At 44.8% G+C, this 27,529-nt stretch overlaps 1 protein-coding gene across 5 annotated transcripts in view; it reads right to left on the bottom strand.

Annotated features, from left to right (window-relative positions):
* Positions 1-1,705: 1,705 nt before the first annotated feature.
* The window catches only part of dpp6 (dipeptidyl peptidase like 6), a 1,023,588-nt gene continuing 997,764 nt past the window's right edge, over positions 1,706-27,529 (bottom strand). For all 5 annotated transcript variants that reach the window (XM_033044183.1, XM_033044163.1, XM_033044144.1 and 2 more), the window contains exons 21-26: positions 22,778-22,832; positions 18,420-18,537; positions 16,518-16,576; positions 12,622-12,694; positions 10,117-10,190; positions 1,706-7,125 (exon numbers count right to left, since the gene is read on the bottom strand). In XM_033044183.1, the coding sequence (XP_032900074.1) occupies positions 6,979-7,125; positions 10,117-10,190; positions 12,622-12,694; positions 16,518-16,576; positions 18,420-18,537; positions 22,778-22,832 (526 nt within the window). In that variant the 3' untranslated portion in view covers positions 1,706-6,978. The remainder of the gene's footprint in view (positions 7,126-10,116; positions 10,191-12,621; positions 12,695-16,517; positions 16,577-18,419; positions 18,538-22,777; positions 22,833-27,529) is intronic.

Below are 27,529 nucleotides of genomic sequence, written 5' to 3'. Positions count from 1 at the left end.
ACCCTGCAGACCTCCCAGTTTGACGCAGCAGACCTAAGATGACCATCAACTGGAGATGCCCAAAACATGTCCCCAGGGCCATGTACTCCAAATTCCCCAATAACTTTCCAAAGGAACATCTCATGAGAAAGTACGCCTCCAAGTATGGCCAATGTAATGAGCAACACACATCACTATTGTTTAGATTAGAGATATAGCATGGAAACAAGCCCTTCGGCCCACCGAGACCGCGCTGACCAGCGATCCCCGTACACGAACAGTATCCTACACACACTAGGGACGATTTACAATTATAACAAGCCAATTAACCTACAAACCTGCACATCTTTGGAGTGTAGGAGGAAGCTGGAGCACCCGGAGAAAACCCACGCGGTCACAGGGAGAACGTACAAACTCTGTACAGGCAGCACCCATAGTCAGGATCGAACCTGGCTCTCTGGAGCTGTAAGGCAGTAGCCACCATGCCACCCTTGTTACCACCGTGCCACCCTCGAGACCATATTGTTGGATCTGAGCCAATGTGTCAGTGGTTCAAAGTTTCTATAAAGGAGCTGAGAATTATTAATTCTCTCACTTCCTGTCAGAGTTATGCTCCTGTCCCACTTAGGAAACCTAAACGGAAACCTCTGGAGACTTTGCGCCTCACCCAAGGTTTCCGTGCAGTTCCCGGAGGTTGCAGGTGGTTGCCGGAGGTTGCAGGTAGTGAAAGCAGGTAGGGAGACTGACAAAAACCTCCGGGAACCGTACGGAAACCTTGGGTGGGGTGCAAAGTCTCCAGAGGTTTCCGTTCAGGTTTCTTAAGTGGGACAGGGGCATTATAAGCATCATCAGTATTTTATTTTTCCAAAGATAGACACAAAGTGCTGCAGTAACTCAGTGGGTCTGGAATACATGGATAGGTGAAGTTATGGGTCGGGATCCTTCTCCCGAGTGATTGTGAGGCGGGTGTTGGGGGGGGGAACCAGATGACCTCAGATGACCTCAGGCAGGAGGTTCCCTGAGAGGCTGATAGTTGTCTATGGATGGTGTGATCCCAAGATAAATACATCGTTGTGACATGTGGAACTGGTTATTGACTTTAAGTGGTGGGAGGAGGGGGGAGAGGGGTGGTGGAAGCAAGGTAGGAGGGAGGGGAGTGCATGTGGAAGTTACCTGAAATTAGAGAGTTCAACGCTCATACCGCTGGGTTGTAAGCTACCCAAGCGAAATATGAGGCGTTGTTCCTCCAATTTGCATGTGGCATCATTCTGGCAATGGAAGAGCCCCAGGATAGAAAGGTCAGTATGGGAATATGAAGCACAGTTCAAATGGTTGGCATCTGGGAGATCCAGCAGGCTTCGGCAGACTGTTCAGCACAATGGTCGGCGAGTCTATTCTTGGTCTCGCCGATGTACAGGAGACCAAACCGGGAATAGCGGATGCAGTAGGTGAGGGTAGAGGAGGTACATGTGAACCTCTGTCTCACCTGGAAGTACTATCGGGGTGCGTGGATGGAGTCGAGGGAGGAGGTATAAGGGCAGCTGCTGCATCTAGTACCTGGGCTGGTCCAAGGGGGTGGTTTGAGTGTTTTTATTTTTCCAGGTTGGTAAGGGTCTTGGACATTGACATAAACTCCGAAGAGCCAGATTTGGTTGAGTTGCCCTCGGCAACCCTCAGCTGCAACATGAAACCTTTGGCAGAAATAAATACAAGCCAGTCCCACAAATTGAGGGATCTCAGGATTTAATATCGTTTATTTAGTAAGTTTGGTAGGAAATGATATCTTCAACTCACTCAAGTACAGTGAGACAGTTTTACATACAGAGCATTGATGAAAATGAGATGTTTAAAGCAATGGCATAAATGCATCTATAGTAGAGATATTGATAATTAGACAGCAAGGTTTACTAACATGGGCTTCTAATGTGAGTGTGACTGAACTATAACATTATAGCACAGGGCTGATAGTCCGATGGTAACTTGATGGTAACAATAGGACTGCAATGGATTTTTTAGTTAGCACTTTGATAGTCTGGCTCCATCTTCTTCTTTGTCCCACACACATCCTGAGTCACCACACTGGAGAAAGATGACCTTGGATGCCACAAACAAGAGTGGTGAGATTTAGAACTGGGGTAGGGGGTTGATCAAGAGCAATCCAAGGGGGGGGGGGGTTCCCACAGGGTGTATTCAGGACCTGCGGCTAGGTTTTGGGGGCACGGTTTGTCGAGGCCGACATTGGCTTAAGAAGTAGGTAAATACCATAAGGGAGGAGTCACTGAAAACAGGGATTTAAAACTCAGCAGGTTTGGAGGGAGCTGCGTGCAGGGCCCATATAGTATTGACAGTGAGGGCTGTTCGCATGTGCCCATAACATTCTGTTACTGAAAGGTTTCTGAAAGGGGAGAGGAGTTGGGATTGGATGGGGTCTAGTTTCAACTTAAAGGAGTGGGGCAGAAACTTGTCTTTGAACGCTGAGTACCTCTAAGAATATCGTCCAGTGGTTGCAGTTATATCACAGATATGGTCAATGGAACAAGACAACAATGACAGTGGCACATCGATAGAGCTTCTGCCTCACTGCACCAGAGACCCTGCTTCAATCCTGACAATGGGTGCTTGTCTGAACGCAGTTTGTAAGTTTTCCCGTGACCTGCGTGTATGATCTCCCACAATCCAAAGACGTTAAGGTTTGTAGGTTAATTGGCTTGGTGTAAATGTGTGAGTGTAGGACAAGTGTTAGTGTGCGGGGATCGCTGGTCGGTGCGGACTCGGTGGACCGAAGGGCCTGTTTCCTGGCTGTATATCTAAATCAAACCAAATTTAGGGATGAGTACAATGATGTGGTAACACCCACACACAGAAACATAGATTGGTATGGGCCAGTTGTTCATTTGGACAATGAAATCCAAGGGCTCTATTGAGTCATATTGCCCTGTTCTTTCTCTTTATTTGGGCAGTGTAAAGTTGCAACAGTTAGTGCCGCTGCCTCTGGGCTCCAGAGACCTTGTTTCTATTTGACGTTCCATTTGGAAGCACGTTTAAGAAACATTTAGACAGCCACACGAATATGACAGGTTTAGAGGGGTATGGGCCAGTGTAAATGGACAGGTTGGTCAGCATGGGCAGGTTGGGCCGATGGGCCTGTTTCCACATGGCTATGACTCTATGGAGATAATACTCTCTCCCAGGTACTCGGGTTTCCTCCCACATCCCAAAGACACGTTAGTAGGTTAGCCGCCACTCCAAATTATCCTCAGTGTGGGCTAACGGCAAGAATAATCGAAAGGAAAGTTTATGAGCACATTTGAGTGGAATAAGTTGCAGGGATATAGGGATAATGGAGATGGAGAATGGGATAACTCTTAGTTTTAGTTTAGTTTGGAGACACTGTGTGGAAACAGGCCTACCGAGTCCACGCCGACCAGCAATCCCCATACATTTACACTATCCTACACACTCTAGGGATAATTTACAATTGTACCGGGTCAATTAGCCTACAATCCTGCACGTCTTTGCAGTATAGGAGGAAACCAGAGATCCCAGACAAAATCCACACAGGTCACAGGGAGAAGGTGAAAACTCCGTACAGACAGCACCCATAGTCAGGATCGAACCAGGGTCTCTGCTGCTGTAAGGCAGCAACTCTGCCGCTGTGCCACTGTGCCCACCCTGCTGAGAGCTAGCATGGATCTGATGGGCCAACCAGCCTCCTTTGGAATCAGTGTAAGTTATAAGTTAACATGCCTGCCTTGTGCCTATCCAATTCCCTTTCGAAGGCACTGGTTGATCCTGTTCTATCATCCTTACAGTCAGTCAGCATCAGATCCTTGGAGTTTTGTTTGCCTACATCGATCCTGGCTCTAACTTTACAGCTTCTCCGATCCCCTCACTCCCAACAGAGGAGATCTCTGAACACACCAACCAGTTCACTCCTTGAACTATGAAACTCGAAAGAATACAAGCCCAGTATTTGCAATGTTCCCAGAATAGTGACATCTTAGCCTTTAAAATCTTCACTGCTCTTCTCAATGTTTATGCACATTGTTATTATTCCTAACCAAACCTATCTCCAGATAAGTCTACCTGCTGTTCATGGTAAATTTATACCAATATCTTTATTAATCTTCAAAAACGAGAGAGCTTAGAGGAAAAAAATCTCCCTGGAAGCTGAGCAAATTTGCAAAATTAGGCACTGATGACATCAATGGGCAAAATACTCAAAACATCCAATGAAGTGATTTTAAAGGAAATATCTGCATTTTTAATCCTCTGAGTAATAAATTGCTGTCAAGATGCTGCAATCCCTTTTCCCCACCTGTTTAATTTCAGGGTATCTAAAAAAAAGTTAACAATACCATCAAGACCCTACGAACATTGTGTGTAGATTCCCTGGGGTGCAAGTACATAGCGTGTCGAACGTGATGATAGGGTGGGGATTTTGTATTGTAGGAGGCTGCAAATGCTGGAATCACGAAACGTGATCACGATCACAAATCTTGATCACAAAACAAATTGCTTTAAGTTCCTCCAAGACATTTGGTATGTTTGCCTGCCTTGGTTGAGGCGTTGAGTGGGGATGTCACGTTGGTATTGTACAAAGCGTTGCTTAGACCGCGGCGAACTTAGAGTATTGTGTAAATACACAACACGGGAAGGATTTGGCAACAATAGAGAACATGCAGAAGAGATTCTCCAGAATGTTGCTCGGAAAGGAAGGCTGCAGTTATGAGGAGAGAGGCTGGGTCAATTCTAACTGGAATGTAAGAGGTTGCAAGTTTACATTACAGAGATTTATAAAATTATGACAGGTGCAGATGATATAGAAAATCTGATTGTAGAAACAAAGAGCTGGTTAATACACAAAAGAACACAGATCACTGGAGTAACTCAGCAGGTCTGGCAGCATCGCTGAAGAACATGGATTGGTGACATTTCACGTCGAGACCCTTCTTCAGACAGGTCTCCAACCTAAACATTACATTGTGGACGGCTCAATTGTAATCAGGTATAGTCTTTCTGCTGACTGGATAGCACGCAACAAAAAGCTTTTCCCTGTACTTCGATACACGTGGCAATAAACTAAACTAAATCTATCCATGTTCTCCAGAGATGTTGCTTGACCTACCGAGATACACTAGCACTTTGTGTCTTTTTGTGTAGGAAACCAGAATTATTCTGCAAGGACAGGAGAGTTCAGTGCCAGTGGGCACGGATTTAAAATGTGAGGGGAGCAAGTTAAAGACACTGTGAGAAATAAGCTTTTCACACAGAGGGTGGTGAATATTTTAAATTAGTTTCTGGAGAGGATAGTGGAGGCAAATCTAATTACCATGTTTAACCAGTGTGTGGAATGGAAAGGAGCAGAGGGGTACAGGTGGAGCATAGTTAGGCATCACGAATAGTCAGATGGTGTAGGCTTCAAGGTTTGTATGATGTCCAATTTTATGTCTTTTTAAAACAAAATCGCAATGTATTACAGAATCATTAAAGCTTATAAGAGAGACATTCGGATGCTATTTTCTTTTGTTTTAAAGAACACTTATGAACACTTTGGATACTGTTGTTCATCTTGCTTGGTCATATAATATTCAACACCAAATTGTATTTTACAGTAGCAAATCACTTCTGAGAACTGGTCGCAATTTACCCTCTGATTGCCGGCATCTTAGCTTCACAGGATCAACAGAGCTGTTGAATGAGCTGTTAAGTTTCTGCAGTGTGATTAATAGGTAAAGACCGTGGTGCTCAGAGGATTAAAGAAATGTCACCGGAAAATGATCTGCAAGCCAGCGAAAAAGTGCAAAGGGGGAGAAAGCAATTCAAAAGTCACTGTGCAAAGAAATCAGACTTGTCCACTTCCCACGGCACACTTAAAGCAAGCACTCTGCAACAGTGCATGGATGAAGTGCTGCACTGCCATGCACTGATGACCATTAGAAAAACAGACACAGAAATACGTACATTGAGAACTCTGTCATGTTATCGTCGGCAACTGGGATATACATTCATTGAAGTAAAGAGCAAACGATTCGACGACCGAGAGCTGGAGCTGGGTTTCATCGTTACTGCTGAGACAGGTCGAAATGGAGCTTCCATGAAAATGAACAGGAGAGCAACCGTGATGGAAGAAAGAGGGAGTTTAGTTCATTGAGGCCATCGGGGTGGGGCTCAGATCACCAGAAGGTTCAGAGCATTGGAATTATCAGCAGAACCTTCCCGCTGTTGGCCGTAATGGAGATGGTCTACCTCGTGGATGGAGGTGGTGGGTGGCCTGGCCAATCCCTTGGAGATGGGCACTGAGGCAACGTACGGGCGAGAGGAGTGGTTGGCACAATCGGGCAGGAGGGGCGGCGGAGGTGATGTGTCAGCCTTCAGCTTGGATTGCTGAGGATAACACTGGCCGGATGTGGGGGAGGGGGAGCTGGACACTTGGAAGTGGTAGACCCGGAGTGGACCCAATGGGCCCAACAACCTAATTCTGCTCCGACGACTTGTGAACATGAGATACAAATAGTGAAGGTCCCCCTGCAAGTTGAATCACTCTGATGCCGTTGTGCTATTTGCCACGGATATCAAGACCGTCTGTCGATGTGAACCGGGCGTGGAGTTCATTGTTGCTGATGTCTGGTTGTATCTGACAAGTCGTTCACTGTAATGTTGTTGCCCTGTTAGACTTCTCACCTCAGCCATCCTTTGAGGGCATTTTATTTCCCTTGCGTCCAGTCTCAAGGGAGCGCAGGAGTTGACACCACTCGGTAGGGGTGGGTGGGTGGGGTTGTTGTCGGGATGTTGGGGGGACATCAGTCGCTCTGCTACAGTCGACAACGCCAACTTTGGATCTTATTCTGGAGCCTCTTCCTATGGCAAAGCGGTGACACCAGTGAAGCTGCTCTCAGTCTCTGAAACATGCTAACATAACACTGTATCGGAAAAAAAACAAAAATCAGTCGTATCTATAAAAGAGATGTCTTGTGCTTGGCACCCAGCTCAAAAAGTCTAATCATCCTCTTCCTCCTCCACTTCTGTTTTTAACGGGGCCTTGTCAGGGGCACTAAAGCATTTCTCAAAGAACCGAACAATGGACTTGTGCAGGTGCTGTTTGACTGATGCTTTCTCCATGAAGTGACCCTCGTCCGGGTATATCTGCAAGAGAGAGTAAATAACATGAGATGTATTCGGGCAAACATTTAGGTTTGTAAAATGATGAGGGGCGCAGATAGGCTAGACAGTCAGAACTTTTTTTTCTTCCCCCGGGGTACAGATATCAAATACCAGAGGGCATACAGTAGTTTATTGTCACGTGTATCAAGGTTCATAAGTTCTAGAAGCAGAATGAGGCCATTCAGCCCATCAAGTCTACTCTGCCATTCAATCATGGCTGATCTGTCTTTCCCTCTCAACCCCATTCTCCTGCCTTCTCCCCATAACCCATGACACTCGTACTAATCAAGTATGGTACAGTGAAATGCTTTTTTGTTGTGGGCTATCCAGTCAGCAGGAAGACTATACATAATTACAATTAAGTCATCCACGGTGTAGAGATACTGGATAAAGGATAGATGATGTGCGGGGTTGTTTTATTTTTCACAGAGCATGGTGGGTGCCTGGAACTCACTGCCAGGGGTGGTGGAGGAGGCAGATGTGTTAGTGGCATTTAGGAGACTTTTGGATAGGCACGTGGATATATGAAGGAAATTGAGGGGTATGGAGTATGTGCAGGCAGATCAAAGTTGGTCTTGGTATTATAGGTAGACAAAAATGCTGGAGAAACTCAGCGGGTGCAGCAGTGTCTATGGAGCGAAGGAGATAGGCAACGTTTCGAGCCGAAACCCTTCTTCAGACTTGGTATCATGTTCAGCACAGATATAGTGGGCCAAAGGGGCCTGTTCATGTGCTGTGCTGTTCCATGTTCTATTATGGTCATGTCTACCGAGATGGTAAGTGATCAGCTTTGTTATGCATGTTATCCAAACACGCCAGAGATAGGTTTAGATTTAAGTTTAGGTTTATTATTACCATTGTGCCGAGATACAGTGAAAAGCTTTGTGTTGTATGCTATCCAAACAGCTCGTATATACCATACTCAACAAGTCAAATAGATTGAGCAAAGGGAAGATGCAGAATGCAGATAATACTATCAGGGGGTGTCAGGGGTTATGAGGAGAAGGCAGGAGAATGGGTTTAGGAGGGAGAGGTAGATAATGGCGGAGTAGACGATGGGCAGAATGGCCTAATTCTGCTCCTATCACATGACCTTAAAACGATGCATAAACACAATCAAGTCAAAACTCAGGCTAGATTTACAGGTAGGGAAGGCATTTAAAAGGATAGAGTGGGGTGATTGTATCAGGTGATAGAAGATCTTCCTCTGGGAAGAACACACAAAGAGTCGCCACTCTCCGGTGCCATGTTTGTTTGGGCTTCAACACCATCAGGGCCAACTGAGGTAGTCGTTTGACAGCTTTTAGCCTATTTAACATGTTGTAACAGGATTTGGCCTGCCATCTTAGCCTTTTTTAACAGCAAAAAAATTAACACTGAACTAAATTGCCTGAGGAAGTATTAGTCCAGATGAGCTAGACAAAATGTGTAGCAAAGAACTGCAGATGCTGGTTTACACCGAGGAAAGACACAAAATGCTGGAATAACTCAGCTGATCAGGCAGCATCTCTAGAGAAAAGAAATTGCTGATATTTTGGGTCAAAACCTTTCTTCAGACCCTAAACATCACCTATTCCTTTTCTCCAGAAATGACCCGTTGAGTTACACCAGCACTTTGTGTCTCGGCCAGGTGAGCTACTTGGTTAAAGCAACAGGTATTAAGACATGACTCAAGGTGGTGGGGGTAGCAAGGCAGAGAGGTTTGGCAAGGGATTTCTTCATGTTAAGGCAGAGCAGGAAGAAAGGAAATTCGGGTAAGCTCTAAAGGCAGAAGAACACGGAGAAATGGGACTGTTCTAGGCAAGGTAATGGGTTCAAGTTGCAGAGGAGAAGTCAGCCTGATGATCAGCGGAATATTTGTGCAGTGATTCCATTGAAAAGACCGTTGGGCAGCATGATAATTCCTGCTGGAATGAGTGGGGAATCATCGAGCTAAAAGACAGGAGGAGGCCATTATTCCCACTGAGACGGCATCAAACAGCATTATAAATAGACCCACTCAACCTCTTGTACCTCATAACAATGTATTATGGGATGTTGGTTAGGCCCCATTTGGAGTGTAGTGTACAGTTCTGATCGCCCCATTATAGGGAGGATGTGGAGGCTTTGGGAAGGGTGCAGAGGAAGTTTACTTGAATGATGCCCAGATTCAGGAATATTAGCTACAGGCAGAGGTTGGACAGACTTGGAATGTTTTCTCTGGAACGCCGGAGATTGCAGGGAGACCTGATAGAAGTATATAAAATGATGAAACGCACATGTTGGGGAGAAATCTAGAGGGCATAACTCTATGTTGAGAAGGGCAAAGTTTAAAGGATGTACGGGGCAAATTTTAACATAGAGGGTGGTGAGTGCCTGGAGCGCGCTGCCAGGGGTGGTGGTTGAAGCAAATATGTTAGTGGCGTTTAGCAGACTTTTGGATAGGCATATGCAGGGAATGGAGATATAAGGGCTATGTGCTGGCAAATAAATGTGGTCTTGGCAGCATGTTCGGCATGGACTTTGTGGGCCGAAGGGCCTGTTCTTTGATGTACTGTTCTATGTTCCACCTCTATTATTTCCTGAAGCAATAATAATGGTTAACCTTAATGGTTATTTTTTACTCCATTTTCACTGATCCGATCATGCAATCCAAAGACTAACCATTTGGTGATGGAAAAAAAAAGATTGGCCTCATTGGTATATATATCATTGTCTTTCTGCATCTTCCAACACTGAAAATCTTTCTCATCGTTTACTGCAGGCAAACACTGAGGGTTCTCCACATCTCTATCAAACCTTCATCCAGCCTTCTCTACTCCAAGGGGAACAGTTTCAGTCTCTTCTACTCTACAGGGCGGTAGTGGTCGTGTTACGGACTCAATGATCTACAGGCTGGGGAATGGAGGGGGATCTAAACCCACCGCTGGAAGCCTGAGAAGGGACTGCATCCCCCTTTAAATACACGCACCCATTCTGTAAATCATCAAATACCTGCAAAGAATAGTTAGCCTTTGCATTGATTAAGTGGGTTATTAGGTCTGCCGTGTGCTGGAAGTGGACAGTTTCTGAAAAAGAAAGAGACAACGATGAGGTAAAAAGGGAAACACAAACTCTGAATAGGAAGAGAATAGGAGGAGAGGAGGGACACAGCATGGGTTTCAGCATTCAAAATGAGAAGGATCAGGGGAGATCCACACGGAAAATGTTTGCAAACTTTCAGCAGCAAAAGGAGAGCCAAGAATATTCCCTCGGTTATGGCCGAGACGATATCCTCTTTCTTTAATAGACGTGGTCATAGATGAATCCCTCACCCTTGACTGCTGTCATACATGGATCCCTCAACCTTGTCTCCTCTGTGTCCCATGGTTCTGCTCTAGCTCCCCTTCCTCCCGCCAGATGGAACAAGGATCACCCATCCAGCCTCCAATTCCAATACATAATTCTCCGACATTTCCTTCACCTCCAACGTGATCCCACCACCGATCACGTCACCCCATCTCTGCCCCTTCCCGTCTCTCATAGAGACCGCTCCCTCCGCATCTCCTTGTTTCACTCATCCCTTCCCACCCAAACCATCCGTTCCCCTGCAACCGCAGGAGACGTAACACCTGTCCCTATACCACCTCTCTCTCCTTCATCCGGCGACCTCTACAGTCCATCCAGGTGAAACAGATGTTCACATGCACCTCCTCTAACCTCATCCACTGCATCTGATGACCTGGATGCGGCCCCTGCATATCGGTGAGACCAAGTGTAGACTCGGCAACCGTTCTGCTAAACACTTGCGCTTGGTCCGTCAAGGCCTACTGGATCTCCCAGTTTTGACCCTACTTCACATTCCCACACTGATCTTTCTGTCCTGGGCCTCCACCATTGACAGAGTGAGGCCACACACAAACTGGAGGAACAGCACCTTATATTTTGCTAGGCTAGCTTACAACCCAACAGTATGAACATTGAATTGTCCAATTTCAAGTAATACTCCACCTACCCCCTCTCGCTCTCCTATGCCCTTCCCCCACCACCCCAACCCAGGATCATCTCCTTAGTCCTTCCCTTTCCTTTCCACACTCATCTCATCTCCCATCATCTCCTTTTCACTTCAATCCTTTGTCATTAACTCCACCCATCTGCCAACCCCCCCCCCCCTTCACCTGTATCCACCTATCACTCACCATGCTTTGTCGTACCCCCCCCCCCCCCTGCTTATCTATCCATGTTTCTACCCCCTACTGCAATCAGTATTAAAAAGGATCCCATCGCAATACATCGCCTGACCATTCCCTCTGCAGATGCTGTCTGACCCACTGAGTTCCTCCTGCATTTAGTGTTTTGGTCTGAACTCCAACAGGTATAGGCTTATCCTACCTAAACTGCCCTGATCGGAGTGTCCCTCCCTCCTAAGAATCATGGTAACATTGGCGGTTTATATGGGACCACAGACATTCACAGCACAATAAGAAGCCATTCAGTGAAAACAGCTATCCTGATTGATCACATTTCCCAGCACAGAGTTTGCAGTGGCACTTCTAGTAGAGTTACTGCCTCAGAATTCCAGCAACTCAGGTTCAATCCTGACCTCCGGTGCTGTCTGTGTGGAATTTGCACGTTCTCTCTTGTGACCATTTCCCTCCCACACCCCAAAGACAAGCAAATTGCGTGGTTAATGACTACGGGTGCTGTCTGTACAGAGTTTGTACATTCTCCCCAACGTGGGGTTTCTCTGGGATCTCCGGTTTCCTCCCACACGCCAAAGATATACAGGTTTGTCGGTTAATTGGCTTCGGAAAAATTGTAAATTGTGTAGTATGTAGGATGGTGTTAGTGTGCAGGGATTGCTGGTCGGCGTGGACTCGGTGGGCTGGAGGGCCTGTTTCCTCACTCCATTTCTAAACTAAAAATCTCTAAACTAAACTAATTGCCCCCAGTGTTAAGTGGAATTTGTAGGGAGTTGATAAGAATGTGGGGAGAAAGGGTTAGAGGGAAAATTAATGGGGGAATTGGATTGCTCTGCGAGCCCACATCAACCAGATGGGCTGAATGGCTTTCTTCTACAGAAACAGGAGAAACTACGCCCACATCAGCTGAGAATGGCACAGTGCAGATTGATCATTAGTTTAGCTTTGTTTAGAGATACAGCGTAGAAACAGGCCCTTTGGCCTACCGAGTCCACGCCGACCAGCGATCCCTGGATGCTGGCACTATCCTACGCACTTCGGACAATTTACAATCTTTACCAAAGCCAATTAACCTACAAACCTCTACGTCTTTGGAGTGTGGGAGAAAACCCGAGCACCCAGGGGGAAAACCCACGCGGTCACAGGGAGAACGTACAAACTCCGTACAGATAGCATCTGTAGTCAGGATCGAACCTGGGTCTCTGGTGCAGTAAGGCAGCAACTCAGTGCCTCCTGATGCCTCAAGATACCTCCTGCACAATACCCGACATGGGAGCTTCACGGAGAAGATGTGGTACATGCTTGGTCACATACTTACCATCTGCAGTCCCGTGGATTAACAATAGATCTTCCTCTCTTAGCCTTAGCACTCGATATGGAACTTCTGATACCTGTGCATTAAGGAACAAGAATCTTGTTGGGTCCAAATAACATTGAGCATTCATGAATAATAATGAAAGTTTCAAGCAGTTTTAAAAGTATTGCCTTTTACACAGATTAAAGCAATGCAATGCATTCAGGTTCAAACACTAAAGCTTTTTCAGTGAGGAAATGTTTAAGGAACTGCAGATGCTGGTTTACACAAAAGGACACAAAGTGCTGGAGTAGCACAGCGGGCCAGGCAGCATCTCTGGAGAATATGGATAGGTGACTTTTCAGGACGGGACCGTTCTTCAGAAGGATGGCAATCAATCAGCAAACAGCCTGAAGAAGAGTCCTGACCTGAACGTCACCTATCCATGTTCTCTGGAGATGCTGCCACACCCGCTGAGTTACTCCAACACTGTGAGGTTTTTAAGTGAATTGTACATTTGTTGTTACAAATGGTTATATTATTAATTTGCACTTCTTGTTGTCTTTGAACATTTTAATTAATGCTTAAGACAAACAGAATAATAAGTGATAAAACAGTGGACAACAGACCTTGGCCAGGCTGTCTCTGACCCAGAGTCGCCACCAGGACAACAGACCTTAAGATGGCCAAGTTAAGGAATAAAAACTTTGGATTTGAATCATATAAAAAGGTGCCAGGAATGTGGAGACACGTGTACTGCCTCAGTGTAATCTACTCTTCCTACACTCTTGCATTTAAGTATAATTAGAAACATAGAAACATAGAAACATAGAAACATAGAAATTAGGTGCAGGAGTAGGCCATTCGGCCCTTCGAGCCTGCACCGCCATTCAATATGATCATGGCTGATCATCCAACTCAGTATCCCGTACCTGCCTTCTCTCCATACCCTCTGATCCCCTTAGCCACAAGGGCCACATCTAACTCCCTCTTAAATATAGCCAATGAACTGGCCTCGACTACCCTCTGTGGCAGGGAGTTCCAGAGATTCACCACTCTCTGTGTAAAAAAAGTTCTTCTCATCTCGGTTTTAAAGGATTTCCCCCTTATCCTTAAGCTGTGACCCCTTGTCCTGGACTTACCCAACATCGGGAGCAATCTTCCTGCATCTACCCTGTCCAACCCCTTAAGAATTTTGTAAGTTTCTATAAGATCCCCTCTCAATCTCCTAAATTCTAGAGAGTATAAACCAAGTCTATCCAGTCTTTCTTCATAAGACAGTCCTGACATCCCAGGAATCAGTCTGGTGAACCTTCTCTGCACTCCCTCTATGGCAATAATGTCCTTCCTCAGATTTGGAGACCAAAACTGTACGCAATACTCCAGGTGTGGTCTCACCAAGACCCTGTACAACTGCAGTAGAACCTCCCTGCTCCTATACTCAAATCCTTTTGCTATGAAAGCTAACATACCATTCGCAATTAGCCTATGTTTAGCAAGATGTTTACTGACGTGTGCGGATGTGGCGTCGAAGGACGAGAAGCCGAAGCAAAGGAGTCGAAGCCAAATAGCCAAATGGAAACGAAGCCGAAACGCCAATAAAAACGAAAGCATACGAAGCCAAAACAGCAACGAACCAAAATCATACGAAGCCAAAACAGCAACGAACTGAAAGGGCGGGACGCCTTAAAGCCAACTAACCGATAGACTGCGTCGCCTAAAAGCAAACTCACCGAATGGCCGCTCTGCCAAAACGCCACCTAACCGAAAGGCTGCATCGCCTACAAGCCATCTAACCGAATGCCGCTCTGCCGAAAAGTCAAATAACGGTTTGTGTGGGAAAATGACCCCCACCCTCCCGTCTCCACCAGCCAGTGATGTGATGGACGCGGGGGTCTGGAACAGTCGCAGACAAGTCGCGCCCCCCGACAATCGCAGACATGTCTGTTATTTGACTTTTCGGCAGTTGAGAGCTTGAGAGTCATGGCTCCAAGGAGTCTGGACCCCAGTTAGAAGTTGATGATAAGGAGAGGTCCAGATGTCCTTTGTTAAATTGTATGAGGGTTTGCAGAAAGAGCTAAGAAGGTCTGCAAATGCATAGTGGGGCTGGTTATAGAAGGGGGTGTGAAAAGGTATTGTTAATAATGTTGCAAGGTGTTTGTGCTGCTGTTTGATGATTGACTGAAGTGTGGAGCCTAATTTGAATTGTTCATACTACCTGGGAAAATGTTGCATTACCTAGTTAATTGACTTCCTTCCAGAAGCTTCTGTAGAAACATTGTAATGGGGTACTTTGTAATTGGGTTAGGGAACGGTCAATAACTGTATAATGTGATCGATATGTGTTATTAGTTTGTAGGGGTTGCCTCCCCCAAGTAATGTCACGCCCTTAGTTTGGAAGGGTATAAGAGGGTGTGTAATTCATTGGGTGATTGTAACTTCTGTTCTGTTCGCACGAGATATTGTTGTCTTGTGTGAATGGATCGGCAACCGTCCCTGCAGTTTTTTCTTCAATAAAGTAAGATTTTGGAACCAGACTTTGACTTAGTGTTTAACTAAACCAGACTAAGGGGGTAGGTCTAGAACCGGAATTAATAGAATAAGTAGGGTGACCTTTTAATTGTATAATTTAATACAACTTTGGATACCGAAATACCAATAACAAAAAGGAACAAAGATTTAGCATGAGGCTAATATATTAAGGTTAATGAGGGAGCATTGCATTTCCTTTGTAATAAAAAGGAACTGCAGATGCTGGTTTTCCACAAAAGATAGATACAAAACGCTGGAGTAATTCAGCGGGTCAGGCAGCTTCTTCGAAGAAAATGGATGAGTGATGTTTTGTTTCGGGGCCCTCCTTCAGACTGAAACAAGGTGCGGGGGCTGAACTGGAAGCAAGAAAAGACCGGGACAAATCAGGGCCAATATCTATAACTCGGGCAGGGTGGTTCTCCGATAGGCTAATTCTTGGTCAGGGTCTGTGGCTTATACAAACACTCCCTCCTACACCCTTGCCCTCCCTTTCTCCATTGAAAGTCCATCTACCTATTCCACAATAGGCAACAATGTATCCCTCTTGGGATCACCATTCCCTAGCCCACAATTAGCTTGTCAGGGAACCACTCTGCCTGAGGTCATCTGTTTCCGGCCCTGATTTATCGTGGTCTTATCCTCCACCCCACCCTTGCCCCCCTTACAATCAGCCTGAAGAAGGGTCCTGACCCGCAACATCACCTATCCATGGTCTCCACAGATGCTGCCTGACCTGCTGCGTTACTCCAACATAGTGCTTATTTTTTTGGTTGTGTGAGACCACTGACCTGAAATGTTAGCTCACTACCCTCTCTGTCAACCCTTCTTGATAGCTTCACGTGGTTTCAATTACATTTCTGAGTTTTCCAGCACCGGCTTTGTCATGTTGTATTTGGAGATTGTCTAATGACCATGGGTGCTGTCTGTGTGTGAAGTATGTTTGCACATGATCACGTGGGTTTCCTCCGGGCGCTCCGGTTTACTCCCACATCCAAAAGACGTGCGTGTTTGTAGGCTAATTGGACACTGTAAATTGACCCTGTTGTGTAGAGAGAGGATGAGAAAGTGGAGTAACATAGAACTAGTGTGAATGGGGGATCGATGGTTGGATTGAACACGGTGGCGTAAAGGGTCTGTTTCCATGCTGTATCTCTAAACTGTAACTAATTACCTGAAATTTAAAAAAAATTCTACACATGAAAATCATCTTGGGTCTGTACCTGGGTAAGGTGGATTGTCTGGGAAACATCGTCAATTGTCATTTAGCTGTGCGAAAGACCCCATCACCTTTCTTCCATCCATTTAAATAACAGAGTTTCTACTCGTCTGTTTTTAATAATGTTAATTCATGTTGGTCAAGGCAGTACACCACTTTTCTTTGGACTTACCCCATAACCTTGTTCTGTTTTGCTGAGCATGCCCAGATATCGTTCCGAGAATGCAGATGCTGTGAAGAAAGAGACAACAGTTTAGATGCACAAAGAGAGTCGATTCACTACTTTAAAGAATTTTCTCCTCATCTCCTTTCTAAAGGTACGTCCTTTTATTCTGAGGCTATGGCCTCTAGCCCTCCACTCTCCTACTGATGGAAACATCTTCTCCACATCCACTCTGTCCAGGCCTTTCAGTTTTTGATAAGTTTCAGTGAGGTTCCCCCTCATCTTTCTAAACTCCTGACGGCCCAGTGCCGTCAAATGTTTATCAAATAAAAACCCAATCATTCCTGGGATCATTCCTGTAAACCTCATCTGGACTCTCTCCAACATCAGCACATCCTTCCTCAGATACGGGGCCTAAAACTGCTCACAATACTCCAAATACGGTCTGACCAATGCCTTAAAGCCACAGCATTACATTCCTATTTTTTAAAATATTCTAGTCCTCCTTAAAAAAATAATCTAGCATTGCATTTTGCAGCTCTTCAATAGACAATAGACAATAGATAATAGGTGGAGGAGTAGGCCATTCGGCCCTTCGAGCCAATACCGCCATTCAATGTGATCATGGCTGAACATCCCCAATCAGTACCCCGTTCCTGCCTTCTCCCCATATCCCCTGACTCCACTATCTTTAAAAGCCCTATCTAGCTCTCTCTTGAAAGTATCCAGAGAACCGGCCTCCACCTGAGTCTGAGGCAGAGAATTCCACAGACTCACAATCCTTATTTCCTTATCTTGCACTCTTTGTCTTTTCATCCTTGGCCTTTTGTCCAATCATCTGCCATTTTAAATTCCCCTCACCTCTATCCACCTGTCACTTGCCAGGCTTTGCCCCACCCTCTTCTCTCCACTACCACAATCAGTATGAAGAAGGGTCCCAATTTGAAAAGGTCATCTATCCATGTTCTCCTCAGATGCTGCCTGACCCGCTGTGTTATTGCAGTATGTTGTGTCCTTTTGTGTAAATCAGCATCTGCAGTTCCTTGTTTCTACATAATATTTCAGGTGCTGGATCCTCCTGGGCACTGTATAATTACAGTTTGATATCCTAATATCTGCATTCTACACTTTTTGTATTAAAGGCCAATATCCAATTTCCCAATTGCTTGTGCTGCTGCTCATTACCTTATGGTGATTCATGTACAAGGACACAAAAGCACTCCTGATCATACTTTCAATCACTCGCCATTTAAAAAAATGTTCCTCTTTCATTTCTACCAAGAGTGGCTAAATCTACACTTTTAACATTATATTCCATTTGCCCATTCATGTAGGCTGTCTATGTACCCCTGCAACCTCTTTGCATCCTCTTCACATCTCACACTGCCAACAAGCTTAACATTATTGTTCATATAGACAGTGAACAGCCGGGGCCAGTAGTTCATCCACAATTGGTTTTCATTCCATTTAGTTTCTTTCATACTTTTACTGATTTGAACTATTTCCTCTGCTTACTTTTTTTTGAACAAGAGCCACTGTTGCCGAAGTTCATAAGTTCAAGAGACTAAAGAGCAGAATTAGACCATCGAGTCTGCTCCACCATTTAATTGTGGCTGATCTATTGTAAATTGTCCCGAGTGTATAAGATGCGAAACTAGGATTACATAGAACGTATGTAGGATTGATCGATGGTCGGTGCAGACTCGGTGGGCCGAAGGGCCTGTTTCCACTCTGAGCCTCTAATCTAAACTAAACTAAACTAAATTAAACTAAACTAATCTAAACAAATATAATCTAAACAAAAGTAATCTAAACAAAAGTAATCTAAACAAAATTAAACGTAGTATGAGGTGAGTAAGGGTGAGTGATTCAGGTGGACAATGTCAAGAGATTCAGTACGTTGATTCTTACCGTACAGTTTAAAGTCTGTTATTGGTGAAAGTGCAACTCCGCACTTGAATAAGGCATCTTTTTTGTCCAAGTCTTTTTCTGTTGTGAGTAGCATCAAAGTCAGATAACCACCGTATGCCTGCAGAGAGCAATTAGAAATTAATCTTTCACACGGTGACTGTGTCAGTACTTCAATTGTACATCAATAATCAAAAACATAATTCCCTCATTTACCAGTTAATTCTGCCCACTGACACATCACTGGAATAGTGGTGATATTTTCACTCTGTCAGATGAAGCTGAAGATGTCCTGAAAAGCTTTCCCTTTGATTTGTTCCTTGGGCCCTGATTCTGGACATCACTTCATCCCACATCATCATCATCACACATCATGGCCAACATCATCCAGAGGACCAGAGGAGGTTTACAAGAATGATTGGGTTAACATATGATGAGCGTTTGACGGCTGGAGTTTAGAAGAATGATGTGGGATCTCATTGAAACTTACCGAATGGTGAAAGGCCTGGATAGGGTGGATGTGGAGAAGATGTTTCCACTAGTGGGAGAGTCTAAGTCTAGAGGTCATAGCTTCAGAATTAAAGGACGTTCTTTTAGGAAGGAGATGAGGGGGAATTTCTTTAATCAGAGGGTGGTGAATCTGTGGATTTGTTTGCCACAGAAGGAATGGAAATGGAAATGGAATGAAAAGTCAATGGAAATTTTAAATTTTAAATGTTAATCCCTTTTATTGATCTAAACTCCAGAGACTACAGGTAAAGTCTGCTTAAGGAAGGACTTTAGAGATACAGCGCAGAAACAGGCCCTTTGGCCCACCAAGCCCGTGCCAACCAGCCATAGACTAGTTCTATCCTACACACTAGGGACAATTTACAATTTTACCAAAGCCAATTAACCTACAAACATGTACATCATGGAAATTAGGGAGGAGACTGGAGCAACTGGAGAAAACACACACAGTCACAGGGAGAATGTACAAATTCCTTACAGTCAGCACCCAAAGTCAGGAAGAACCTGGGTCTCTTGTGCTGTAAGGCAGCAGCTCTACCGCTGCATCACTGTGCCGCCACTTTCCTCACAAGGGCAATCAACTCATGTCAGGAATCAATCTGTTCATTTACTTTCTCCATTGCGAGCATATCCTTCATCGTTGGCAGACCAGCCTTCTAAACAATATTCCAGTGTAAAAACCAAAACTGCAATAGTCTCCTTGAGTCATAGAGTCATGCAGTGCGGATAGAGGCCCTCCATCCCAATTCCTTCATGACACCTAAAATGCCCGTCTAAGCTAGTCCCAGTTACCCAGGTTTGACCCAAATCCAGCATCTGCAGCCTCTCTTGTTCTTAGTTTCTTCAGTTTCAGTCTGTGAGGATCCTGCATTAAACTTTTGTTAATCTATTTCTTCTTGACTACGCATCAAAACATATACAACTTGTTTCCTGTCATTGGATTACTCTTGTATTCAACATTCACCATGTTTAGCAAATATTTGGCGCTCCTTTCATGAATTCTGAAATATTCTGAATGTTTTTCCTTAAAACTAATACTATCTTCAACTTATTTTAGATGTTTGGCCAACCTTTCTTACCGGGCGGGTCTGTGGTTGGTCCATCATACCTGCTGGGCCTGTGCACCTAATAGGAATGTGTATTGTTGCAAATTAATTTACTTTCATTCCTTAAATATTTAATATTGCTTCTGCACTAAGTCTTCTCATACTGTTCCCAACATATTCAACTCACGCCTCATACCCCAGTCTAAAGAAGAGCCTCTGCCATAACGGTATCTGTTAATTTCTTTAGACTTTAATAATAATAATAATGGATGGGATTTATATAGCGCCTTTACTCAAGGCGCTTTACATCGCATTATTCATTCACTCCTCAGTCATACTCGGTGGTGGTAAGCTACTTCTGTAGCCACAGCTGCCCTGGGGCAGACTGACGGAAGCGTGGCTGCCAATCTGCGCCTACGGCCCCTCCGACCACCACCAATCACTCACACACATTCACACACAGGCAAAGGTGGGTGAAGTGTCTTGCCCAAGGACACAACGACAGTATGCACTCCAAGCGGGATTCGAACCGGCTACCTTCCGGTTGCCAGCCGAACACTTAGCCCATTGTGCCATCTGTCATCCCTTTAGATCTTAGAGATACAGTATGGGCCCTTTGGCCCATCAAGTCCGTGCCTACCAGAGATCCCCTTACACTAGCCCAATCCTGCACACTAGGAACAATTTTGTAATTTTACCAAAGTCAATTCACCTGTAAACCTGTATGTCCTTGGAATGTGGGAGGAGACCGGAGCACCCGAAGAAAACCCACGTGGTCACACAGAGAACGTCCAAACTTCGTACAGACAGCACCTGTAGTCAGGATCGAACCTGGGTTTCTGGTGCTGTAAAGCAGCAACTCTACCACTGCGCCACCGTGCTGCCCCTATCCTGCAGCACTATTTTCGCTCATATATTCCTAGCTTGCTATGTCTATGCTTATACTTGAAAGCCTGAATTTGGATTGAACTAAATCACTTCCAATTTCCATATCAAATTCTGTCATGTTATGATGTCTCTTCGATAAAATTACCCATTTATCACTATTAGGTCTAAACTGAACTGCTCTTGGACCAGGCTTGAAAAGCTGCTGTAAACATTTCATAAATTTGTCATCTACACTTTCACTGTTAATTTTTTTTGCTCAGACACTATATAGATCAGAGACTACTGCATTATCCTTATTACAGCTGCCTCTAATTCCCTGATATAAACCTTGCTTTATAGTCTGACTCACAGAGACAGCGTAGTCTGGGTTTGCTATCCTTGGATCTGAGGAATCGGAGGGGGAGCTGAACTGCACAACATTATGAGGGACATAGAAAGGTTGATTGTAGGTACCTTTTTTCCATATTAGAGGTGCCTAGAGGTAAAGGGTATAGGTATTGGGTAAAGCTGAGCCAGCTAAGACTTTATTCATCAGCGCAGGAGGATGAGGGGTGATCTTATAGAGGAGCACAAAACCATGAGATGAATAGATCGGGTAAACATACAGAACCGTTTGCCCAGAGTAGGGGAGTCAAGCACCAGAGGACAGAGGTTTAATGTGAGGGGGGAAAGATTTAATAGGAACCCGAGCGGCAACATTTTTAGACAAAGGGTGTATGGAATGAGCTGCCGGAGGAGGTATTTGCGGCAGGTGGTAACGCAATGTTTAAGAAGTATTTAGACAGGTACATGGATAGGTCAGGTTCAGAGGGATTTGGGCCAAACACAGGCAGATGGGACTAGTTCAGAAGGGGCATGTTGGTCGGCGTGGGCAAGTTGGGCTGAAGGGCCTGTTTTCACACTGCACGACTCCATGACAGAAAATTCACTGTATCTATGTACAGGTGGTATAAAGGAGCCATTGTCCCATTGTACTCTATGACTATTAAAAGATTTAGACAGAATCTGAGAATGAATCTAGAAAGTTCAAAGGATGCATGGGTAGATGCAATCTGGGACACTCTGCCTATGGGGGGTGGTGGAAGCAGAGTGTCTGCAACAGGTTGTAGGTCCCTGAGGGCAGCGGGCTACAGGGGGAGCCGCAGAGCCAGTCACCTACTCTTAGGACCCCGCGGTCCGTGGCATGGAAGGCTGCCATTTTCTTTCATTACTCCAGTGACCATATTCAAAGTGCTTCAATGTCTATTAAGGGGTTGGGAGACAATGATAGGATATTGCTGTTGAAATGCAAGATTTCCCAGTTCCGACATCCTGGTTGCTTTGACCCAGGGCTGTTAGCATGTGTGCTAGTGCTGCGTCATGAGCAGAAGGGGATTGCATTACCAAAGAAGAGAGGAAAAAAACATGAGCCACTGCCGCTTGTTCCCTGAAGACCAGAGACCAGAAGGTTGGAGCCGGCGATGATGACGGACGCAACGGGCAAGGAGTGAGGTCAGTAGAAGAGGAGGGAACCAGGGTCTGGCCTAATGCGCCCCCATGGTCGACTGCGGGAGGCACCTCCAGGGCACAAAGGTGGATGGGCGGGGAGAGGGACGTCGCGTCCAGGAAAGGCAATGGATGGAGGTCAGCAACAACCTGGGGCATGCCTGGACTGGACAACACTCATAACAACTAGAGCATGGACTGGACTTTGAAAATGGCGCCTCTTACATGCGGTCAGTGGAGTACTTCTGCACAATTGCTAATCGGGAATATGCCTGGGTATGGTCATTCTCTACCGGACTGTTTGTAAGGAAAGAATTTCACGGTGCGCACATGTGATAATAAAAGCACATCTGAACCATTGCAGCATTGAACATCCAGGAGCTCGTAAGAATTTTGGTAAAGAGATAAAAACTTTGATGATTGCAATATTACCTGCCCAAAAACACCAATCCTGGATGTATCAACATAACGTTCCTTCAAGAGAATCCTGAAATTAAAGCATCGCACAGATCAAACCAGGAAAATGCAGTTTTTGGCCAAATATTACTAATGATTTTTTTCCCCCCAGCTATTTGATGGAAAGCATTCACCAGCTAACTGTGAATAGAACAATGCATGGTTTCTACAAGGAGGGAGCTAAAGAAAGTCAATGGTGAATCTGTGTGGAGGCCAGGTCATTGAGTATTTTTAAAGTGGCGATCGACAGTTTCTTGACTTCAAAGGCTACAGGGAGAAGTTAGGATATTGGGGTTGAGTGGGAAATATAGATCAGACATGATCCAATTGCAGAGAAGACTCAGTGGGCCGGATGTCCCAATTCTCCTCCCATGTCTTATGGTCAGAGGAAAAACGTATTAAAATTACGTTCAAAAAGACAGTATGGGAAAAACTAACAGGACATAATCCTACCGTATCTGCAGGACTTTATGACAGTTCAATCTCAAATGTGCGACACCTAATGCCATTGTTTCCACTAGTGGGGGAGTCTACCAGCAGAGGGCACAGCTTCAACATAAAAGGATTTAAGAATGGAGATGAGAGGAATTTCTTTAGTCAGAGGGTGAAGAATCTTTGTGAAGGCCAAGTCAATGGGTATTTTTAAAGGGGAGATTGACAGATTCTTGATTAGTAAGGGCATCAAAGTTTACGTGGAGAAGGCAGGAGATTGGTGTTGAAAGGGAAAGATAGATCAGGCATGATTGAATGGTGAAGTAGACTAATTGGGCCACATGGGCTAATTCTGCTCCTTTGGCTTATGAATTTATGAAAGGCAGAGGTTGTTTTAGTCAACAATGGGATGTGGCCATTGTAGGGAGGGCCAGAGATTATTCCCCACTCCTAATTCCCCTTGAATCCATAATTGCTTATGGACTATTGCATTCTCTTCATGCACGATGAACTCTGCTCATTAAAATATCACCATTGTTAATACACTAGTTTTAATTTCATAATTTTGTTTGTATTTAACTTTCTCATCAGACAAGGCAGGACTTGAATTCCTGCCTTGGGCGAGAGCGAGCGCAGAATGATCCCAGTGAGCCGCGGCCGTACCCGACACGGGTCGCCCGCCGTGGAACCGAGCGGGAACCCGCCCGGAGAGGGAAGCTGCTGAGCCTGGCCTCCGCTAGCCCCGAGGACTGGAGAGGAGGGAGTCATAGTCGACACAGAAGGCCAGATAGAAGACCGGTTGCGGGAGGCAGTGCAGTGGCAGCCCCACGGCGGAGTGAGTGCCTTCTGGCTGCACATAACCATATAACAATTACAGCACGGAAACTGGCCATCTCGGCCCTTCTAGTCCGTGCCGAACATGTATTCTCCCCTAGTCCCATCTACCTGCACTCAGACCATAACCCTCCATTCCTTTCCCGTCCATATAACTATCCAATTTATTTTTAAATGATAAAATCGAACCTGCCTCCACCACCTTCACTGGAAGCTCATTCCACACAGCCACCACTCTCTGAGTAAAGAAGTTCCCCCTCATGTTACCCCTAAACTTCTGTCCCTTAATTCTCAAGTCATGTCCTCTTGTTTGAATCTTCCCTACTCTCAGTGGGAAAAGCTTGTCCACGTCAACTCTGTCTATCCCTCTCATCATTTTAAAGACCTCTATCAAGCCCCCCCCTTAACCTTCTGCACTCCAAAGAATAAAGACCTAACTTGTTCAACCTTCCTCTGTAACTTAGTTGCTGAAACCCAGGCAACATTCTAGTAAATCTCCTCTGTACTCTCTCTATTTTGTTGACATCATTCCTATAATTAGGCGACCAAAATTGTACACCATACTCCAGAATTGGCCTCACCAATGCCTTGTACAATTTTAACATTACATCCCAACTTCTATACTCAATGCTCTGATTTATAAAGGCCAGCACACCAAAAGCTTTCTTTACCACCCTATCTACATGAGATTCCACCTTCAGGGAACTGTGCACAGTTATTCCCAGATCCCTCTGTTCAACTGCATTCTTCAATTCCCTACCATTTACCATGTACGTCCTATTTTGATTTGTCCTGCCAAGATGTAGCACCTCACACTTATCAGCATTAAACTCCATCTGCCATCTTTCAGCCCACTCTTCCAACTGGCATAAATCTCTCTGTAGACTTTGAAAATCTACTTCATTATCCACAACACCACCTATCTTAGTATCATCTGCATACTTACTAATCCAATTTACCACACCATCATCCAGATCATTGATGTACATGACAAACAACAGTGGACCCAACACAGATCCCTGTGGCACCCCATTAGTCACTGGCCTCCAACCTGACAAACAGCCATCCACCATTACTCTCTGGCATCTCCCATTCAGCCACTGTTGAATCCATCTTGCTACTCCACCATTAATACCCAACAATTGAACATTCTTAACCAACCTTCCATGAGGAACCTTGTTAAAGGCCTTACTGAAGTCCATATAAACAACATCCACTGCTTTACCCTCATCAATTTCCCGAGTAACCTCTTCAAAAAATTCAAGAAGATTAGTCAAACATGACCTTCCAGGCACAAATCCATGTTGACTGTTCCTAATCAGACCCTGTTTATCCAGATGCTTATATATATTATCACTAAGTATCCTTTCCATTAATTTGCCCACCACTGACGTCAAACTAACAGGTCTATAATTGCTAGGTTTACTCTTAGAACCCTTTTTAAACAATGGAACAACATGCGCAGTACGCCAATCCTCCGGCACTATTCCCGTTTCTAATGACATTTGAAATATTTCTGTCATAGCCCCTGCTATTTCTACACTAACTTCCCTCAATGTCCTAGGGAATATTCTGTCCGGATCTGGTGACTTATCCACTTTTATATTTCTCAAAAGTGTCAGTACTTCCTCTTCTTTGAATCTGATAGTTTCCATAGCTACTCTACTTGTTTCCCTTACCTCACATAATTCAATATCCTTCTCCTTGGTGAGTACCGAAGAAAAGAAATTGTTCAATATCTCCCCCATTTCTTTTGGCTCTGCAGATAGCTGTCCACTCTGACTCTCTAATGGACCAATTGTATCCCTCGTTATCCTTTTGCTATTAATATAGCTGTAGAAACCCTTTGGATTTACTTTCACCTTACTTGCCAAAGCAACCTCATATCTTCTTTTAGCTTTTCTAATTTCTTGCTTAAGATTTTTTTTACATTCTTTATACTCCTCAAGCACCTCATTTACTCCATGCTGCCCATAATTATTGTAGATCTCTCTCTTTTTTCGAACCAAGTGTCCAATTTCCCTTGAAAACCATGTCTCTTTCCAATTTTTACTATTTCCTTTCAACCGAACAGGGACATAAAGATTCTGTACTCTTAAAATTTCACCTTTAAATGTCCTCCATTTCTCTTCCACATCTTTCCCATAAATCAAAATGTCCCAATTTACTCCTTTTAAATCCTTTCGCATCTCCTCAAAGTTAGCCTTTCTCCAATCAAAAATCTCAACCCTAGGTCCAGTTCTGACCCTCTCCATAATTATATTGAAACTAATGGTAATGTGATCACTGGACCCGAACTGTTCCCCAACGCATACCTCTGCCACCTGACCCGTCTCATTTCCTAACAGGAGGTCCAGCACCGCCCCTTCTCTAGTAGGTACCTTTATGTATTGCTGCAAAAAACTATCCTGCACACATTTTACAAACTCCAAACCATCCAGCCCATTCACAGAATGTGTTTCCCAGTCTATGTGTGGAAAATTGAAATCTCCCACAATCACTTCCTTGTGCTTACTACTAATATCTGCGATCTCCTTACATATTTGCTCTTCCAATTCTCGCTCCCCATTTGGCAGTCTATAATACACCCCTATAAGTGTTGCTACCCCTTTCCCATTTCTCAGTTCCACCCAAATAGCCTCCCTAGACGAGCCCTCTAATCTATCCTGCCAAAGCACTGCTGTAATATCTTTCCTGATAAGCAATGCAACGCCTACACCTCTTGCCCCTCCAATTCTATCACACCTGAAGCAACGAAATCCTGGAATATTTAGTTTCCAATCACAGCCCTCCTGCAACCATGTTTCACTGATCGCCACAACATCATACTTCCAGGTGTCAATCCAGGCTCTAAGTTCATCCACCTTTCTTACAACGCTCCTAGCATTAAAAGATACACATTTAAGAAACCCACCCTCTCTTATTCTCTGTTTATTGTCTTTTTCTTCTTTCTCCCCTACATTTTGGGTCAGAGTGCTACCATTCTCTGCCTCCTGCCTCACACACTGACTCCTAGCTTTCCCAATTTGCACCCACTTTACACCCACCATCCTCAGCTTTTGACATAGGGGAGAGGGTAGGGCTGGAGATGTCCTGGTTAGGTTTCTCCTAGGCCTGGCCAAGCTGGTCATCCGTGAGTCTCGGCGCCAGGCGTAAGAGGGCTCTGCCGGAGCCGGCTGCCTGCCCCTTTTCCGGAGTTATGTCCGCGACTTAGAAAGGGACTACACGCTGTGCACGAGCACCCTGGGGGATTTCTGAGACCGCTGGGCACCGCAGGGGGTGGAATGCATCCTTAATAAGGCTGGGGAAATAGTTGTATACTAGTATATTTAGTATTGAAGAATATTTGTTTGATGTATTATGGTGGTGGGTTTTGTTTTGATTTATTTTGTACTGTATGTATTATTGTAAATAATTGAATAGATTATTTTGGGTTAAAAAAAACCCAGTGGAATGGGATGT

The sequence above is a fragment of the Amblyraja radiata genome, chromosome 2, assembly GCF_010909765.2.
Source record: "Amblyraja radiata isolate CabotCenter1 chromosome 2, sAmbRad1.1.pri, whole genome shotgun sequence".
NCBI classification, from domain to species: domain Eukaryota; kingdom Metazoa; phylum Chordata; class Chondrichthyes; order Rajiformes; family Rajidae; genus Amblyraja; species Amblyraja radiata.
Note: the sequence above shows the minus strand (reverse complement) of the source record. Positions and strands in the feature narration are given on the sequence as shown.